Genomic DNA, 20598 nt, shown 5'->3' with positions numbered 1-20598 from the left:
AACAACTCAGAAACAGTCAAATACTCATGTTCTTACTTATAAGTAGAAGCTAAATAATGTGTACACTTGGACAAAGAGTAGGGAATGGCCGACCATGGAGACTGGGAAGGGTAGATGATAAGAAAATTATTTAATGGATACAATATACATTATTCAGGTGATAGTGACACTAAAATCCCAGAGTTCACCACTATGCAATATATGTAACAAAATTGTACCTGTGCCCCTTAAATTTATATAAATTAAAAAAGAAAAAACACAAGTCTCCAACCAGCAATTTCAATCCAAAAACTCAAAATCAAATTACACTCTTTCTCCACACCAGAAAGCATGCAGTGCCAGAATTTGACACCTTGAGGCATGAAGATCTGAGATCCGAATCTTCAGGGAAAACTGGGCCCTGAGAGTAGCTTCTTTGGCTACGGAATTGATGGAGAACATTTACCCTAGGAAACTCTGAGACTTGCCCTCAGCACCACTGCGAACATCTCACACAGACAGGTGACCTTAAAAAAAACTTGTTTCCACAATCCTACCAAAGCAATGCATGAGTGATGTCAAGAATTAGGCTGGTCTGTTATTTTTTAGCTTTGTTCATTCATCAAGCCCTCTAATTAACGTGCTAGAGACAGAAAGGCAAACAAGAAGACATAAAGTAAATGCCCTCAGTAAGAAATCCAAGAAGGCTGAACTTCGAGAATGGTAACAATTTGAGAATGAGTCAGTGGTTTTCAAACTTTTTTTAAGCTTCATACTCTCATTTAAAGAATCTAACTTCAAATCCTGAAGATATGTTATAAAATTATGCTGTTTTCAAAGTGAAATAAGCAAAACACAAAATGACAAATATTGCACAATTCCACTTATATAACACAGAAATAAAACAGAGGTTACCAAAGGCAGAGGGAGGATGTGGCGGGGAGTTATTGTTAAATGGGTACAGAGTTTCAGTTTGTGAGGACTAAAAGTTCTAGAGAGGCAGAGTGGCTGTCTTAGCACATTTGCGTTGCTCTAAAGGAACACCTAATTAAGGCTGGTTAATTTATAAAGAAAAGAGTGTTATTTGGCTCATGGTTCTGCAGTCTGTACCAGAAGCATGGCACCAGCATCTGCTTCTGATGAGGGCCTCAGGCTGCTTCTACTCATGGCAGTAGGTTGAAGGGTAGCTGGCATATGCAGAGATCACATGGCAAGACAGGAAGCAGAAGAGGGCAATGGGGAGGTGCCAGGCTCTTTTTAACAACCATCTCTCGTGGGAACTCATAGAGAGAACTAACTGTCTCAATGATGGGACCAAGCCATCATGAGAGATCTGCCCCCATGGCTCAAACACCGCCCACCTCTAATACTGGGGGGGACATGAGATTTTAGGTGGACAAACATCAAAATGACAGCAGTGGTGATGGTTGCACAACAATGTGAGTATATTTAATGTCACTGAATCATACACTTAAAAATGATTAAGGCGGGGGTGGCTCACGCCTGTAATCCCAGCACTTGGGGAGGCTGAGGCAAGAGGGCTGCTTAAGGCCAGGGAATCTGAGACCAGCGTGGGCAACATAGAAAGATCCTGTCTCTACAAAAAAAATGTTTTCAACTTTTTTAATGGTTAAAATGGTAATTTTATGCTATGAATATTTTACTACAATTAAAAAAAAAAAGTGCTGTTCTGATCAAAGCAAAAGTGATAGGCTGGAAGATACCCAGTGATACAAATGTCTAGCTGGGCCAATTCTGGGTAACAGATTGACAGCTAAACTCAGAAACATTTCACTTTACCTTTCTTTTGCCAACCAATCCCTTAAGCCCAATCACCTACCCAAACAGCTTTACCTAATGATTTCTGTGCCTTGACATGTGGCCTAATATACTCATCACCTGCCATCAGGATTATCTTCCCAAAGCACAGACCAAATGGCCACTGCCCTCCTCAAACAACCCTCAGTAGTGCCCCAGCCTGAAGAATAGCTTTCAGATTCCCCAGCAGTCAAAGTCCTTCTCAGTCTGGCCCCCAACAGACCCTTAGCCTCACTCCCCACTTTCTCCACAAACCTGAGACCCTCCAGCCACACTGGGGGACCCCCTCACCGAGACACTGCTTGTATCTCTATGCCACAAGTGGCAAATCAGTGGCCTGGGGTCTGGATATGGCCTGCAGGTGTTTTGTTTGGCCTGGATGGTGTTTTTAAAAAAGCTTCCATATAAAAACCTGTACTTCTGACTGTATGTCTACATAGGATCCACAGTTCCACATAACATACACCCAGGACAGAATGCACTTCACCACCCCCACCACTCCCAGTTTCCAACACCAAGGCACTCCTGCTCATGTGCACCACCACCTGCCTGCCTGAGTTTGTGCTGCTTGCTCTTTACTTTCCTCATGTCATTCCCTCCATTTAGAAGGCCCGTGGCCCCATCCTGCACTCATCCTGATGGAATGCTCTACAGGCTCAGTGGACCTCTCGGGGATACCCCAGGGAGGGGTTGCCAGGCACTCAGCCTGAGGACCTTCACTCTCTCTTCAACATCTTGGTTTTTACATTTCTTCCCATGCCCCTCAGTTAGCACCTAATATTAAATGCCTTGTCCTACTAGTTCTCATTACATATATGCTGTGGATAAACCCAAAGGCTTTGCCCTCTTTGTCTCCCAATATCCTACTGGAAAAACATGTTGCTGGTGATGATGATGAGATAAGCTGCCAATCTAGAACAATCTTCTTCCTCCTCCATATATTGCCTTTCCCTTATGAGCAATAACAAGCATATTTTCTCCAGATTCACATCTGAATTATTAGCTTATGAACTGTAGGACAGTTACAGAAAGGGAACTGCAGGAAAGTAGCATCAAACAAGGATGCAGCAATTCCAATAATTACTTAAGCTCCTAGAAGACTTCTCTAATATAGGCTTTTAACCAACCCCCAGCCCTAATCCTCCCATCAGCACAGAACCCTATGACAGTGGCCTGGGAGAAGGCTTGGCCCAGCTGGCCTCAGAGGTCAGGAGTGGTGAAAAGGAAGACTGTCAGCCCAGGAAAGAGGATCCAGGACTTGCCTGGGTTGTGAAGTCCTCAGAATTTTAAGTGCCCACGTACTGTCGGGAAAGAAAAACAGAATTTGGGGGAGAAATGGTAGGCTGGGGCCTGAGGAAGGCCACTCCAAACTCTGCAGGAGGGCTCACCTGGCTCTGTGTTGCAGGAAAAAAACGAGCAGAGACCAGGCTCCAAGAAATCATCTATCTCCATCTATGCCTGGAGGTACATGTGAACACTCACTGAGGTACTGCCACCTTCTCTCTCTTTCCAACAAACTGTGTGCCCTAGCTGAGCATAATAAGAAAGGGAGTTCTGATATAGGCACTGTCTGATACAGGCAGAGGAAGGAGGAAATATTTTGTGTGGTACGTACGTGATATCTCTGTTGTCACAGAGCTTCAATTTCAAAAACCTCAAAGGAGTTGTGGCCAGTTTTAGATACTCAGGGACTACACTGGTGGAGTAGGAAAGATGAGGACTCAGGTTACCAAGCCCACTCCAACCACTGGGCTCAGCTACTGCACTCATGTTATTCAGCAAATGAAGAAAAACCTTGATGTCTGCCCCAGCGTGGAAAAAAGGACAAACCTGGCGACCCGATGATCCAGTCCCAAATCTGGCTTTGCATCAGAATCATCAAAACTCAGTTTGGGGAGTTAGCTAATACCCACTAATACACTCCATCTTCACAGATTCTGATTCAGTAGGTTTAAAATAAGAGCCTGGAATCACAAGTGGTTTTTAACAACAACAAAAACAAAAAAAACCATAAGGAGGCCCAGGCATCAAGAAGATACAGAGGCAACAGGGGACTGCACAGCCATGAATGGGAAGTAGCATGAGACACAGAAGCCCCTGATCTGATGAGTGTCCTCTCTCCAAGGTGTTAATGTGGGTGTGAGGGAGGCTACTAATAATCAACTAGTGAACTGGCCTCTAGCCGACCAACTCAGGTGAAAATAAGTGGAAAAACTAATAATGCAATCCACAAGTAAAGCAAAACTAATTTGTGACTGCATTTTAGTTACATGATGGGAGAGTGCGCCCTCTAAAAATCTGTCTGATTCTATACTTTTAAAACTTCTTGTTTGGGTTTTATTTTTCCTTTAGTTAGTAGTAACGCTGCCTTTAAAATATCTATCTTAGCCAAACTGTAAGAAAAAGAATTGGGCGTACGTAAGCCAAGTCCAGGTTTCGATGATTAACCTCTGTCTTATTTATACGACCATTTCAACCTATCCAGTTTTACATAGTTTATACTCACAAAAGTTTTGACATACTTCATACTCACCAAAGTTTGAGAGAGTAAAATTCCCAGTTTACAGGCAAGAAAATTGAGGCACGCAAAATTGTATTGATTTGATTTTTATTGTAACATAATCACACAGGGATATACATGACAAATGTGACATCTAATAATCCATAAGTAATCTACAATAAGGACAGAAATCCCCTAATTTCTAAAATGCAGAAGGAGAATTCAAAGTAGAAACTTTCCTACGTGGTTAAGAAATAGATGGTCTAATCGTGGAAATACTTTAATGGACCAGGCAGGGTCCAGGCTGGTTGAGTAGGAAAGATCAAAGGATACCTGGGGAGCAGGCAAGAGTAAAGAAAGTATAGAATGTAATCCACATTATAGGAGAGATGTAATCCACATTACATCTGAATTAATAACTTACAAAAGGTTCAAGTAAGATAAAATAATTTCATGCAAATCCTACTAATTTACAATTTGACAATTTGAAATGCTATTTTCCCCTTAATAAATTCATTTAAACACTTTAGTAAACACTTAGTACCTAGAAAGCACTAGCCCTGTGGAAGATACAGACATGAGTAAGTTCTTGTTCTTATTCTTGAAGACTCAGCAATCTCTAGGAGAGATAAGACAAATACACAAACAACCAGACTTCAAGCAGAATGTTATTCATAAGAAAGATATGGACAAATACTGTTGGGCATCTGTGATTATGAAGGTCAACTATAAATCGTTTTGGAGCTAAGTAAAACTGCTGGTTAGAAGATTTCCAGGCAGAATGCAGGGTATTCGTTTTTTCTGTAAACTATAAAATATATATGTAGTTACTTTTGACAACTACCTTTACCATATTAGGCAAAAGCAAGGATTTCCCAAAGACTTATAAAAAAATGTTCATTCATATCTAAAAAGTGTTTTTAGTTTTAGATCCTCTGAGCTGTTTTATATCACAATAACTCAGTGCAGATGTCACTATTTTGGTTCTTCTGAAAATGAAGGGGGAGGGGAGCAATCATGAGAGAAACACCGCCACTCAGGAAAGATAATGTGGAGACGTTTAGTTTTGTGTTGCTAATTCTGGAGATCACTGGCATTCATGATACATGATACCAAGAAAAAAAATTATGTCAAGTTTTCTAAAAAGTTCAATAGAACAGTTTATTTTCTCCTTTTTTTTTTTTTTTCTTTTTGAGATGGAGTCTCCCTCTTGTCACCCAGGCTGAATGAAGTGCAATGGCACAATCTCGGCTCACTGCAACCTCTGCCTACTGGGTTCTCTAAGTGATTCTCCTGCCTCAGCCTGCCGAGTAGCTGTGATTACAGGCGCCCACCACCACTGCCTGGCTAATTTTTTTGTATTTTTAGTAGCAACAGGGTTTCACCATGTTGGCCAGTCTGGTCTCGAACTCCTGACCTCAGGTGATCCACCCACCTTGGCTTCCCAAAGCGCTGGGATTACAGGCCTGAGCCACCGCACCGCACCCAGCCCAGCCCAATTTTCTCCATTTTTATACACTTTTAGCTTTTTAAAAAATGATATAATAAAGCCCTACTACCGCCATCAGATTTCAATGGCTTCCTACTGTCAAATGCAAAAAAAACAAAAAACAAAAAACAGAGAAAAGCTTAACCATTTTTAATCTATAAAAGATAAGATTAGGTAAAATTACTAGCTTTCTTTAAAAAAAAAGAACTTAACAATTTGTAAATGTTTGTTTCTTTCGGCCATTTACAATAGACTGCTGGGGGGGATTTTTTGTTTTGTTTTGTTTTGAAACAGGGTCTTGCTCTGTTGCCCAGGCTGGAGTGCAGTGACACAATCATGGCTCACTGCTACCTCAACTTCCTTGACTCAAGCAATCCTCCCACCTCAGCCTCCCAAGTAGCTGGGACTACAGGCATACACCACCATGCCTCGCTAATTTTTGTAATTTTTGTAGAGACAAGATTTTGCTATGTTGCCCAGGCTTGTCTTGAACTCCTGGGCTCAAACAATCGCCCCACTTCGGCCTCCCAGAGCGCTGGGATTACAGGGATGGGCCATTGTGCCTGGCCCACCACTGGTCTTTTTAAGAAAGATAGTCACACCATTGGAGAGGAGAATGCCCATTCCAACTATATATTAGGCTGTTAAAGTATCAAAGGTGGAATGATGGCTTGAGGGAAAATCATTAAAATGAAAAGGGCTAATGCTACTTTACAAACTAAAAAATAACAATTTAGATTGAGGTTCCTACATATATTTTTAAAAGGTAGGATATTCTAATGAAAAGTCATGAGCTTTGGAGACAGAGGACTGGAGATTTATATTATAGATATAAGCCTGAGCACGTTACTCAAGTTGCCTGAATTTCAATTTGCTTATCAGTAAAAGTCAATCATTTAACACATTTTATTAAGTACCAAGCAATATTCTAGGTATTGGACATACAACAGTGAATAAATCCTTGTCATGATGTTCCAAGCTCTGTGGTGAGAGGTACACAGCAATATACAGGGGAAAAAAAAACAACAAATTTTAAAATACAGTATGTCAAACGGTGATGCACATTATAGAGAAAAATAATGCAGGAATGTTTCAAAGCATGGTGAGGGAAGGTCGCAATGGAAAAGAACACTTGGACAAAGACACGAAGGAAATGAGGAATTAAGCCTGTAAACGTCAGCGTTCCTCAAAAAGAAACAGCATGAGCAAAGTCCCTGAGGTAGGACCTGCCTGGCTTTTTGAAGAATAAGAAAGCCAGTACAGTCGATGCAGAATCACAGAAGGGTAGTTGGAAAAACGAGGTCAAGAAAAGGTGGCTAGAGGCAGCTGGGTCAAGGTCCTGTGGGGCAACCAGGCTACTGTAATGGCTGTGGCTTTTCCTCTGAATAAGATTAGAAGCCACTAGAAAGTCTGGAACATCAAAGGTGTTTCACCCATGTATAACAATAAACATTTACGGCCGGGCGCGGTGGCTCAAGCCTGTAATCCCAGCACTTTGGGAGGCCGAGACGGGCGGATCACGAGGTCAGGAGATCGAGACCATCCTGGCTAACACAATGAAACCCCGTCTCTACTAAAAATACAAAAAAATTAGCCGGGCGAGGTGGCGGGCGCCTGTAGTCCCAGCTACTCGGGAGGCTGAGGCAGGAGAATGGCGTAAACCCGGGAGGCGGAGCTTGCAGTGAGCCGAGATAGCGCCACTGCACTCCAGCCTGGGCGACAGAGCGAGACTCCGTCTCAAAAAAAAAAAAAAAAAAAAAAAAAAAAGAATAAACATTTACCTCACAGAATTCTTTTAGAAGACCAAATGCAATATGGAAGGGTCTTAAAACTAGAAAATAATGTACAAATGTGAAACATTATTATATCCCTAACTTTGTATGCATCATTTTTACATCCAACAACTTTGTCAAATTCTTCTTCGGCACTAAACAGTGGTAAATATTTCACAGGTTTTTTTCAAGGGAAGAAAAAACACTGGTTTTTCTAAGAGCAACTCTCTCCATTTTTATTATACTATATCTAAGAACATATGAAACTCAGTTTTTTGCTTTTAAATCAAACCATGAAACAAACATTTCAACATGAAATAGATGCACAATGTGAAAAACAATCTCGCCCTTATTCAAACGAGCAATGGCAGTCATGAAATGATACGTTCTTATGGAGCGTTTTCCTTTTAATTGCCAGAATGGAAATGTGAGGTTCTAGTGTTAGATAAGAGATTTTGTTATCTTGTTATCACAAGGACCAGCCAAACCAAATTTCATCCTAGTGAAATGTCTCAATTATTGGCATATGTAAAACATATACAGAGCAAATTTTCACTATGAAGTAAAAACAAATGAAGTATGTTGAAAATAGTAAAAATTATTGAACTAGGTAAATGTCTTACGACACTAAACAGCCCATCAAGTCACTGTTTAGAGACAATCACTGCTAACAGCCCTGTTAACTTGTGAGGAAAAACAGTATCCAACTGAAATAACACTGGAAAAGGAAACTCAGGTTATCTCCCCCAAGTTCTAGCCTCTCTTTTGGTCTGCTTCACTTTTTTGTCTTTTTTATTTTACTTCGTCATTTCATAAAACGTGGGATTACCACTACCGCTATATGAAAATAATCCGTATTCCCATCACTAATTTCTACCCTAAACTCCAGTGCCACATTGCCAGTTGTTGACTGGATACTGCCAGCCACAAATAATCCCATTTAACTTTTACTGAGCCCAATAGTTCTAAGCACTCTAACTTTGTGTATAAACGCTCTCCATCTTAAACCACACGCTGAGGACGGTCCTATTATTATCCCCATCTTACACTAGAAAGTTAAATCAGTAGCTCAAAGTAACACATTGAGTAAAAAAGGAACCAGCACTTGGACCCCAGGCATTTTTGCTCCAGAACCGATGCACTTAATCCCTGCTGCACCGCAACAGTGCTCCAGTTCTGTACCTAAATCCGATACAAAACAAAACTCATCGTCTACTCTCTCCTAGTTCTTACTGTCCTACTTCAAGTGGAAAGCAACGTAAATTTCAGTCACCTGGCCTCTCTTCCGCCTCCCACAGGCAGTCAGTCCCTGGGGTAGCCTGGCCTGCCTTCATGCCAAAATTTCACTGGGCAAAGGGCACAGGGATGGGGCCCGAGGAAAGGCCGCCTCCCGAAGGCGGGGGTGTGTCGGTGCGCTTTCCCCAGGTGCCCTCCCGGGGCTGGCATCCTCTCTGCTCTCCGAAAGCAACTTTCACCGTCCCATCCCGCCCTGCCGCGGGCCTGCGTTGCCCTCTTCCAGCAGCTCCGCACCTCCACCCACTCCACTCCACCCTCCCCAAACAGCCCACCCTAGTCTCCATATCCCTGTGCCCTCAACTACCAACTGCACCCTTTACCTGCTCCTCTGCTTCCGCCATGGCGCGACCGGAGAATCACATGACACACCCGGAAATGAGAGGAAACCAGACCCTGGGCCCGGGGCCTTCTGGGAAATGTAGTTTTAGCTTCATCTGAGCCTGGAAATCTCTTCTAGGGGACGGACCTCTTGGGGCTCATTTCTGCTGCCAATTCTCCAAACTCAATGGAGTTCTGCTTTGAAGAATCTGAACATAACCATTGCTAATACTATAGCTTATTTTATTGTTGTTCTTGTTTCTGTAGTTATTCTAGTGTTTATTAAGGACTTAACTATATCACGCCCTGGGTTTATAGCTTTGCATAAATTATCTCATTTAATCCTCACAGCAATTCCTACCATCATCACCATTTATAGGGGAGAATACCGTAGCTCAGAGGTCATGCAGCTATTAAGAAGCAGAACTAGTAACAGAATTCAGCCCTGTCTGATGCCAAAGTCTCTGTGATTGCCAAATGCTGCTTACTCTAAAAGTGTTCTTATTCTTTTTTTCTCTCTCTCTTTTAAGTACATTCAGTGAATATAAAGCAGACTTTGCAGTGGAGAGCCAGAGAAAATTTATACACCAACAAATAATATTATTATTTTTGCTTGCTACTTTAAGTTGTCTTCTCCTGTCATATGAACATTGATTTTAAAAAAGAATCTCTATTGTTTAATAAATTAAATGTTAAACTTTTGTTGAGGATATTCAATAGGTAAATGTTCAAGTGGAGACACAATATGAAGTTGTCTTTGGTCCAAATCTGCACAACCACTGTATTCCAGCCTTCAGAATGAGTGATCCTCTCTCCATGTTTCTGAACATTATGAATTCTTCTTCTTAATCCTCAGGAATCTGCAGCACCTTATCCAAAGACAGACATTTAAAAATTTCCATTCACTGGAGTAGCTAGTGACCAGTAGAGGGCATCGCAAATGGCAGCATGTGGTGGTTGCCTCAGTACATTTTTGACTCCCTGTGCCTCATTGAGTCTGACCCAGTAGGAAGTCATGGACTCAGTACTCTGTCTGTAGCTTGCTCAACCCATGATTCCTCAATGGCCCAGAAGCCAAGGTGACATCATCTCTGAGACACCTGTCTTCTCCCCAGGGCCTAAACAGCCTTACCTCCATCTTCTTCCTCCAAGCCTTGCTGGGGTTCCTCTTCCAGTGGGCTAATCACTCAGCCAACAGGATAGACCACCCTGGGGCATTTAAATGTCTATAAGCAGCCAGGTGTAGTGGCTTTCACCTGTAATCCCAGCACTTTGGGAGGTCAAGGCAGTCAGATTTCATGAACTCAAGAGTTTGAGACCATCCTGGACAACATGGCAAAACCCTGTCTCTGCAAAAAGTACCAAAAGTTAGTCGGGCATAATGGTGTGTGCCTGTAGTCCCAGCTACTCAGGAGGCTGAGGTGGGGGTTAAGGCTGCAGTGAGCCTTGATGGTGCCACTCCAGCCTGGGCAATGAAGTGAGACCCTATCTGAAAAAAAAAAAAAAAAGAAAAAGAAAAAAGAAATCCATAAGCAATCACCCAATGTCCTAAGTATAAACCTAGGGAAAGTATAAACCTAACCCAAGAGTTTCTGAAATATCTTGCAAAGCAGTCCAGGGTCAAACATTGCTCATGGTGAACTCCAGATCCCAGAAAGACTTTAATACAGACCAAAGAGACTGTGGAAGCTCTCAGTCCAGTATCCATGGGAAAGAGAGATAAAATGAGATCTTCTACTTTTCTGATTTTCCTCACAAACTCCAATTTTCTCTTTCCCATTATGAGTGACAGGACTACAGCCTCTCCAACTTGGCAATCTCCTCTTCTATGGTGAACAGATGAGATTGGGATGAAGAAGGAAAACAGAGGATTATTGCCACTGTCTTACCCACAAGGGCATTTTTGTTTTATGGTTCCATTTTATTTCAGTGAGAAGTCAAGCCGCCCAAGCAAGCAAAGCTGAAGGCCATTCACTCTGGGCCTTCCTGGCCTTTCTACTTTTCCGGAATGAGAATGTTTATTCTCTTTCTCTTTCTCAAAAAGGGTGTTATGGGTCTTATTAAAGATATAGCCAAAGTTTACAGATTTTTCTCTGCTCATTTAACCATAGAAACTCTCAATTCCCCAAGCTTGTTCCGCATTCAGTATACTCTGTTGATTACAATAAAATATTATCAGCCTCTTAACTTTTGGAGAGACTGGAAAAGGGAAGAGACACAGGTATGGAAAGCTGGATTAGAGGAAGAAACCTACTATGAACTAGCAGGTTCATGATGGGCCAGTGGACAGGATGAAATTCACATGTGACTCCAAACCCCATTTTCTCATGTGAAGTGAGAGTTTGAGACTCTCTTATCTAGGTGGTCTTGTACTCTCCAACTACTCTAAGTGTAGTCCAAAGACTACCTAGGAGCTTGTTAAAAATGAAGAATTTGGGGCCCTTTGAAAGACTTGTTTAACCACAATCTAGATTTTAATAATATCCCTCAGTCATATGCATATACTTTAAAGTTTGAGGAGTACTCAGCCTAACTGTCACTGAATCTGTGTCAAATCACCTGCTTTTTTTCTTGCACATAATCAATCCACCCTCTCCCAGCTTCAAGATATGGAGGTAAAGGGCTGGGCGCAGTGACTCACGCCTGTAATCCCAGCACTCTGGGAGGCCAAGGCAGGTGGATCCCCTGAGGTCAAGAGATTGAGACCATCCTGGTCAACATAGTGAAACCCCCTCTCTACTAAAAATACAAAAATCAGCCGGTCATGGTGGCGCACTCCTGTAGTCCCAGCTACTTGGGAGGCTGAGGCAGGAGAATCACTCAAACCCGGGAGGCAGAGGTTGCAGTGAGCCCACGCCACTACACTCCAGCCTGGTGATAGAGCAAGACTCTTTCTCAAACAAACAAACAAACAAACAAAGCAAAACAAAACAAAAAATATATGGAGGTAAAAGTAAGATTCAACTTCTCATTCTCAGTCTATAGGACCTAAAATTGTTAATAGACTTCGGAAAACAGACCTAAGACCTTATATTTGTAGAGTGGCTCACTGGTTTCAAGGATCTGTATCATATGCTTGTTTCGTAGGTCTGAAACAGTTTACTAACTCAAATTATAGCCATTTTATTCATGACAATAGCATTATTTCATTGCTTAAACAATATGAATGGCTTCTATATTTTCCATTATTAAATAGCATTTATAAATTCAGGAAACTTGAAAAATCAGCGGAGTGGAAAGAGAAAGTTAAAATAATTCACTCTTATGCCCTTGCTAATTAGGGGATGTGTTGTAGATTATTTTCCCAATCTTCAGCTTCCATTCCTTCTTAGATTGCTACCTTTCTCAATCTAAAAGTCTGACAGCTAATGACAAGCAAATTTACACCACATTACACTACTAACTCCAAGCTATAATCTTAGCCTTTATTTAATTAACTGTACCAAATAGCTAAAAGAATATTGATGATATCTTTAGCAAATTTGGACTGTCTCAGCTTATTTTGCAGTTTAGTTTTTCCAAAACTGTACCCACTGAAACCTGTTACCTTCTAATATCCTAAATGTCATTTTAAGACATAGTTTATTGGAAATTTCCCTGAGCAACCACATTAGATTTTTTTTAATTACATTTTTCTAATTACAAAAGTACTATGTGTTCATGATAGATAACTGGAAAAATACAATAAATTATAAAATAAAATTCTAAAACCACTCATGATTTCTCCACTTAGATTATGATTGTTTGATATATTCCTTTCTTTTTTCTTCTCTTCTTCCTCTCTCTCTCTTCCTCCTTTCCCTTCTCTCTTTCTCTCTCTGTATTTATTTAAAAACTTTTTCCAGCAAAGATCATATTACCAAGTTTTGTCATTTACTTTTTTTACTTAGTCATATTTCAAGATTGTTTCCCAATAACATTGCAAAATATTCTTCTAAAACGTGATTTTAATAAAACATGATTTTGCCTTATAATTCCATCCTATGAAAAGTAATGTATATAATCATTATATTTTGTTGCATACTTTAAGTACATCTAATTAACATACCTGTGCATAATTTTAGAAAATGCTGTAATACAAGATGGTATCAACTGTAGAAATAAAAACCATTCAAGTGAGAAATGCCATTGAGGATTTATTCAGAGCTTGCTCTAGAAAGGGAGTCAGCCACCAGCACTTGCGCTGTGGCAGAGACTCAAAGACAGGCACAAGAGTGGAAAGCTGGAAAAAGGGAAGGCTTCAGGTGGGCCCTGGTTGGAAGCTGTTGGCATGAGAAAGCTGCAGGTGGGCTAACTAGAAGTGGGGCAACCTACGTAATTGGTTAGGGGTGGATATTTGGTTTTCTCTGGTTGGCGTTAGTTGGAAGTCGGGGTAAAAATTAAGGAAGTTGTTAACTACCAATAAAGTCCTGGTCATTTTAGGCCGATTGTTTCAGAGGTTACAGTTAAGGTTCCTGGATTGTTACTAGAGATGGCAGTTTGACTATCAGGCTAGATTCCTGGGTTGTCTATTGTAGACAATGGCTTGGTTTCCTGGGCAATTGCTGCAGCTTGCTCCAGACTGTGTGTCTGGGTTCTATTTTAATATATGGTCTGGCCATTGTCCCTTTATATATTCAATCTCTCACAATTTATTCTCCCTTAAGCTATATATGAGAGCTCTAAACCCTCCTACCATCAAACATTAGATATTATCATTTCTTACACATTTTGTCAGTTTAGCTGGGGAAAATCGTATTAATATTTTAATTTTTGTTTTAACTTATATTTCTTTGATTTCTGATGAGTCGATGTTTTTCATAAATTTACTGGCCATTTTCAATTTTCTTCTATCCTTTCTACTCTTGTTCTTTACCCATCTCTTGTGGGAAAGTTGATCTTTTCCCTATTTGGCTTGTAAAAGAAGTGTTCAGTAGGTATTTGATTATTTGGTTTTGAAGCTAAGAGGAGTCTGGTGCTGGAGATAAATAATCTGAGATCTTCAACATATATTAGGTTGACACAAAAGTAATTGCAGCTTTTGCCATTACTTTTAATTGATATTTGAGGCATAGTATTGTGTAGTATTACAACCTAAGAGAGAATCTTTGGAAATATACAGATTTGAGGGAACATTGAAGGGGTAAAGTTTAGACTCACTGTGGTGGTTCTCATGCTAGATTCTTGTGAAATTAGTGTGCCTTGATTTGCATCAAGGGGTTTTATTGGTAAAATCAAATAGTCACTTTATTTTCCCAATCCACAGAAAGAAATCAATTGATTAATGGGTAAAATATTTTATTTAGGGTTTTCACATATGCTTTCTTGAAATCTTTGATTTTTTGCTCTTGTTTAGCTATAAACAAGCACTGAGACATAAAAATACATAAAAATAGTAAACAAATCCCAACAAAAAAAATCAGAAAGAAACTATAAAGCTTGCTTTGACAACGTCTTACTTTTAAACATGTACCAGGCACCTAGCACAGTGTATGTGCATAATAGGGTCACTATAATTATTTGTTGACTGAATCAATTAATTAATTGAACATCTTTCCATTCATGATGCTTTCTTGAGAACGAGACTATTTGGTGCCCTGCCACCTGAGTACGTTTCAGACACGTTCTATGAGAAAATAAAAAGATACTGAAGATTTAGAGCAGCGAAATGACATAAAGAAAGTGGTGTCTGGGAAGTTTAAAGTCAGTCATTTTGTGAGAGTTTGAAGGTGGGAGTGATCAAATCAGTTGGGAAGATCAGAAATGACTTCAAGCAGCACATCAAGTGTTCCTTAAAGGATAGGTAAGAGGCTGATGGTAAGAGGAAAGGGAAAATATTCCATGTAAAGGGAACAGTATAAGAAGAGACATAAAGATAGGCTGGGCACGGTAGTTCACGCCTGTAATCCCAGCACTTTGGGAGTCCGAGGCGGGCAGATCACGAGGTCAGGAGATTGAGACTACTGTGGCTAACATGGTGAAATCCAGTCTCTACTACAAAAATACAAAAAATTAGTCGGGTGTGGTGGCAGGAGCCTATAGCTCCAGCTACTCAGGAGGCTGAGGCATGAGAATGGCGTGAACCTGGGAGGCAGGGCTTGCGGTGAGCTGAGATTGCGCCACTGCCCTCTAGCCTGGGCGAGAGAGCGAGACTCTGTCTCGGGAAAAAAAAAAAAAAAAAGAAGAAGAGACATAAAAATGTGGAATAGCATCCAAAGAGTCAGATACAAGACCAATTAGGTAGGATGATGCTAGAGTCTGTCGATATAAATTTGTGTTTAATTCCATAGGCAGTTGTAGCAGAGACTTAAATGCCTGCCTAATATCCATTCACTTCTACTTTATTAGTAAAACAACTAAAATATTAGGGGCAACAATATGCTTAAATAAAAGACATTTCCTGGTCTCCATCACAGTTAGGCGTGGCTATGCGATTAAGTTCTGGTCAATGACGTACAAGTGGAAATGTTATGTGTGCCTTTCAGGGAAGTCTATTAAAGGGGAACAGACATCTGGGGATACCCCTTTCACCATTTCTGCGATTAGATTCTCCAGCAACCATACAGGTCCCACAAGTGACCCAGAGGATGAAAACCAAGTTCAAGGATGAAGCAGAAAGATAGGAGAAGCCTGAGTCCCTGATGACTGAAGGCAACATGCCCCTCTAAACTGCCTGCCTCCAAACTAATTTTTTTTTTTTTTTTTTTAAACAGGATTGTACTCCTGTCACCTGGGCTGGGGTCCAGCAGCGGGGTCTTGGCTCACTGCAACCTCCACCTACCCGCTCAAGTGATTCTCCTGCCTTAGCCTCCTGAGTAGCTGGGATTACAGGCGCATGCCACCACACCTGGCTAATTTTTGTATTTTTAGTAGAGACGCGGTTTCACCATGTTGCTCAGGCTGGTCTCAAACTCCTGAGCTCAGGTGATCCACCCGCCTTGGCCTCCCAGAGTGCTGGGATTACAGGTGTGAGCCACTGTACCCGGCCTCCAAACTCATTTTGAATAAAATAATAATTCCTTGTGTTATTGTAGCTTGCCTATCACAAGCAGACAGAATTAATCCTAATTGATACAGTGGTGGGGAGTCATTGAGGAGTTTTGAGAACAGAAATGACTTGGCCAAAAGACATCACCTACTGCACCTGAGGAAATTATTATTCTTCTACTTGACCACCTGACACAGGAGAAAGGGAGCAATCACATGCTCACGTGTGTGAGAAGAGCAAACTTTCAGATTATAAAAGTTTTGGAATCTTGGGACATAGGACAAGAACAGTACTGCCAGGGTACCAATTTGCATTTTGTTTTTTCTAGTTCATTGTGATATTTGAGAGCTTAAGAATCAGATCAGGATTCAAATTTTGTGTGTGCCATTTATAATAAATCTAGGACAAGTTAACTTTTCCAAAGTCCAGTATTCTTAGCTGTTAAATGGACTAAAAGTACCTTCCAATCAGAGTTGTTGCAAAAAATAAATGAGAAAATGTACATCAAGGTCCTTGCCAAAGGCTGGGGCCTAGTTGTATTTATCACTGTTGTACTGCTATTTTGTTTCCTGCACTTCACTATACACATAAGGAACACTGCAGTCTCCTCTTCACATTCCATTTTTCCTGATCCTCATTTGGAGGTACAGGACCACTCTCAAGTCTTACTCGTTTTCATAAAAGGAAGAAAAGAAATTTGGAGGAATGTACAGAGTCCCCCTTTACTCAATCTCTCAAGAGATCTCTTATAGATACAGAAAGAGTGTGGCCCAAAAATGTTAGCTTCTGTACAATTACAGAGAATATGGACTTGTATCTTACTCATAGTGAGGTTAGAAAATGCTACCAGTTACCCTTTTCTATACAATTTCCCATAAGTGATCATCCTTCTAAGTATGTGTGCTATCATAAGCAATATATTTGGTCTTTATCTCTGGTTCCTGGCACAGAGCGCTTAAAATCCTTCAGAATTTCCCGAGTGATAGGAGTATGTTTTGTTATTGAATCCCTTTTTATTACACTTGAGTTTATACTAATGAGGTGACTTAGGGTGGGACCCCTATATAGCAGCAAGATGGGACTGGTCACTAGAAAGACCAATTGATTATAGGGCTGGAACTTCCAGTCCCCCAGGGAGGGGGTGGGGAAGACTGGAGATTAAGTTCTATAAAAACTCTTAAAATGAGATTTGATGAGTTTCCAATTTGGTGAACACGTCCACGCAGTGGGAGCATGGAGTACCCCATGGGGATGGAAGCTGCTGTGCCCTGTACCCTTCCAGATCTTGCCTGTGTACCTCTTCTTCTGGCTGTTCATTTGTATCCTTTATAATAAATTGGTAAATGTAAGTAAAGTGTCTTCCTGAGTTCTGTGAGTCATTCTAACAAGTTATGGAACTTTAGGAGGGGTTCATAGGAAGCTCCCATTTATATCTGGTTGGCCCGAAGCACAGGAGGCCCAGGACTTGCAACTGACATTTGAAGCAGGGGGCAGTTTTGTGGGACTGAGCTCTTAAGCTGTAGGGTCTGTGCTAACGCTGGGTGGTTAGTATCAGAATTGAATTAAGTTGTTGAACACCTAGCTGGTGTCCAGTGAGTTCGAGAGTTGATTGTAAGTATTGGAAAACACTCCAGAGTATGTTAATACTTCACATTTACAGATGTCTAGATGGGAAGTATTAGAAATTAATGGAGAAGGTTAATGTCTTTTTAAATAGAAAGAGGCAATATATAAATGGTCTATCCAATATTATTCAGTAATGAACGAGAGTGAGAAGAGACCCTAGGAGGAATTTGGTCTTTATATTCGTTGCAGTATTTTGAGGGATATTTTTCCAGATTTTTTCCCCACAGATATATATATATATACAAGGGCTACCTCTGTGTGTTTTAAACATAGTTTGAATCACACTCTAGAGTTCTGTGGCATCTTTAAAAAACATATTGCCCGGACGCGGTGACTCACGCCTGTAATCCCAGCACTTTGGAAGGCTGAGGCATGCAGATCACAAGGTCAGGAGATCAAGACCATCCTGGCTAACACGGTGAAACCCTGACTCTACTAAAAATACAAAAAAAAAAAAAATAGCCGGGCATGGTGGCGGGCACCTGTAGTCCCAGCTACTTGGGAGGCTGAGGCAGGAGAATGGCGTGAACCCAGGAGATGGAGCTTGCACTGAGCCGAGATCTTGCCACTGCACTCCAAACTGGGTGGCAGAGTGAGACTCCATCTCAAAAAGAAAAGCCAACCAACCGACCAACCAACCAACCAAACAAAAACTTATTAATACATCAACAATGCAATTTCTCATAATATAGAGCTACATAATTACTTATGCTTATATAGTCTTCCATGGAGTTGATTTCTGTAATTTATATGACCAATCCTCCTCTACTTTTCAATATTTAGGTTGCTTTCTAGTTTTCACCATTATAAACTGTATTGTGATGAACATTGCATCTTGTGCATATCTCCAAATTATAAATATTTTCTTGTAAAAATGTGTAGAAATATAATAGTTTGGTCACTGAAACATTTGAAATTCTCTTAAAAGTTCTTTGGAAATATCAGGAAATTCCTTAAAAAAAAGAAAAAGAAAAAACCCTTCAGGGCTGGGCATAGTGGTTCACACCTGTAATCCCAGCACTTTGGAAGGCAGAAGTGGGTGGATCACCTGAGCTCAGGACTTCGAGACCAATGCAACACGATGAAACCCCATCTCTACTAAAATATAAAAAATTAGCCAGGCATGGTGGCACGCACCTGTAATCTCAGCTACTTGGGAGGCTGGGCAGGAGAATCGCTTGAACCCGGGAGGCAGAGTTTGCAGTAAGCTGAGATTGCATCACTGCACTCCAGCCTGGCTGACAGAGTGAGACCCTATCTCAAAAACAAAAACAAAAACAAAAACAAAATATTCTTCAATACTCTAATGTGGTGATTTTGAATAATGCAGGAAATATTTTATTCATCCTTTGGATTACTATTATATGTTTACTAAAAGAATATTTCAAAGACCATCTGTTTGAGTTTTCCCCAGATATAGAATGCTTATGTGCAATCCACTTACTGCACTTCTTTCATATTTTTGACAGAAAAGCACAAAACTAATTTTTTAACTTAAAGCATGAATTCAATCTACTCAGTATCCAGATGTTTAGCTGTTCCAGAAAAGTGTATTATTTCATAGAAAATCTTTCATTTTCAATCAAAATTTTGTAACAAAATACATAAACACATCCTGCCATTGGATCCAAATATCATTTGCAAAACAAGATCCATTTTTCAGCAAGAGTCCAATTTCAAGGTACGTTTGTGGCACAAGAGCTTCTTCTAACATAAAGACATGAAAAATTGAAAAAGAAGAGGAACAGAAGAAAAGAAGAAGAAGAAGAAGGGTTTGCTGCACTAAGTGAAAGCAATGGCAGTCACCAATTGTGTTCCGAAATTTAACACAACCAGTATGTTAATGGATTAAATCTTAATACTTACATTTTTGTAGAAACAGTAATTGTACCTTATTTCTGACCCAGAAAGCTTTTTAATCCATAATACAGTTGAATCTATACATGATATGAGAAATAGTACAAACTATTGCCATTGCAGTACCAGTAATAAAATAAAATAAATACCCTATAATGTCCATTTCATAGTTTTGTACTTACCTGAACATTAGTTTACAAAGAAAACCAAACTTAATCACCATAGTTTTATGTTTTATATTTTATTGTGTTTCTGCTGTACTCCATTCATTTATATAAGCTATGTTGGACTGTGACAACCTGGGGTCTTATCCAGCACTGATGGCATTCTTATCATAGAAAAACAACCTTAGTTGCAAGCCCCTGACTCAGAAATTAGGTTTTGGCTTTTTTTTTTTTTTTTTTTCCACTTAGAACTGCATGCGATGCCAAGGTTATCGCCTTTAGATTGTTGCCTTAAGGAGAAAATGGCTTTAATCATTAATAGGGAAGACTTGTCCCCTCAAGAAGGGAGCATACCCAGGAGAACCCAAGAAAGAAGAACATCATTGTTAGACTCCTGGGTGATATTTCTAACTGGTTTGACAACTGCTGGAGAAAAATACTGACATGGCAGTACGAGAACCCAAGGCCTAACATCACCAGCTGATGTATCATGAACTTCTTCTCTGACACATAAATGACTGGAAAGTACTGGAGAAACTCCCCCACCTTTACCCCAATGCCCACTCCCTCCGAAGGCCATTGGAAATGCTCTTCCTTTGATGCCTTTCCCTCACACTGCTTCCTGTAGATCCTGTGTTCCACTCTTGCTGTTCTCACAAGCTCGTTCCTACTCCTTCTCCATTACCCTGCTCTAGAGACACCCTCCCATCTTGTCATTGTGCTTCAGTGCCTGTCATTGGTGCAGATAAGTGAAAAGAAGGATGGGGAAAGGCCTTTTTGATAGGATTGGGTGTGGAGTAAGAAAGTCATGG

At 40.5% G+C, this 20598-nt stretch overlaps 1 protein-coding gene across 2 annotated transcripts in view; it reads right to left on the bottom strand.

The window, feature by feature from the left end:
• The window catches only part of VPS41 (VPS41 subunit of HOPS complex), a 211182-nt gene that overhangs the window by 181472 nt on the left and 9112 nt on the right, over window positions 1–20598 (bottom strand). Inside the window, exon 1 of one of the 2 annotated variants that reach the window (XM_005549755.5) lies at window positions 9175–9212. The exons of the other annotated variant lie outside the window; for it this stretch is intronic. Within the exon in view, the coding sequence (XP_005549812.1) occupies window positions 9175–9195 (21 nt within the window). The 5' untranslated portion in view covers window positions 9196–9212. Of the gene's footprint in view, window positions 1–9174; window positions 9213–20598 lie in introns of those variants that run through there. 2 annotated transcript variants of the gene reach the window in all.

The sequence above is a fragment of the Macaca fascicularis genome, chromosome 3, assembly GCF_037993035.2.
Source record: "Macaca fascicularis isolate 582-1 chromosome 3, T2T-MFA8v1.1".
Classification (NCBI taxonomy): domain Eukaryota; kingdom Metazoa; phylum Chordata; class Mammalia; order Primates; family Cercopithecidae; genus Macaca; species Macaca fascicularis.
The sequence above is the reverse complement of the archived record's forward strand: the minus strand, read 5'-3'. Positions and strand labels throughout refer to the sequence as shown.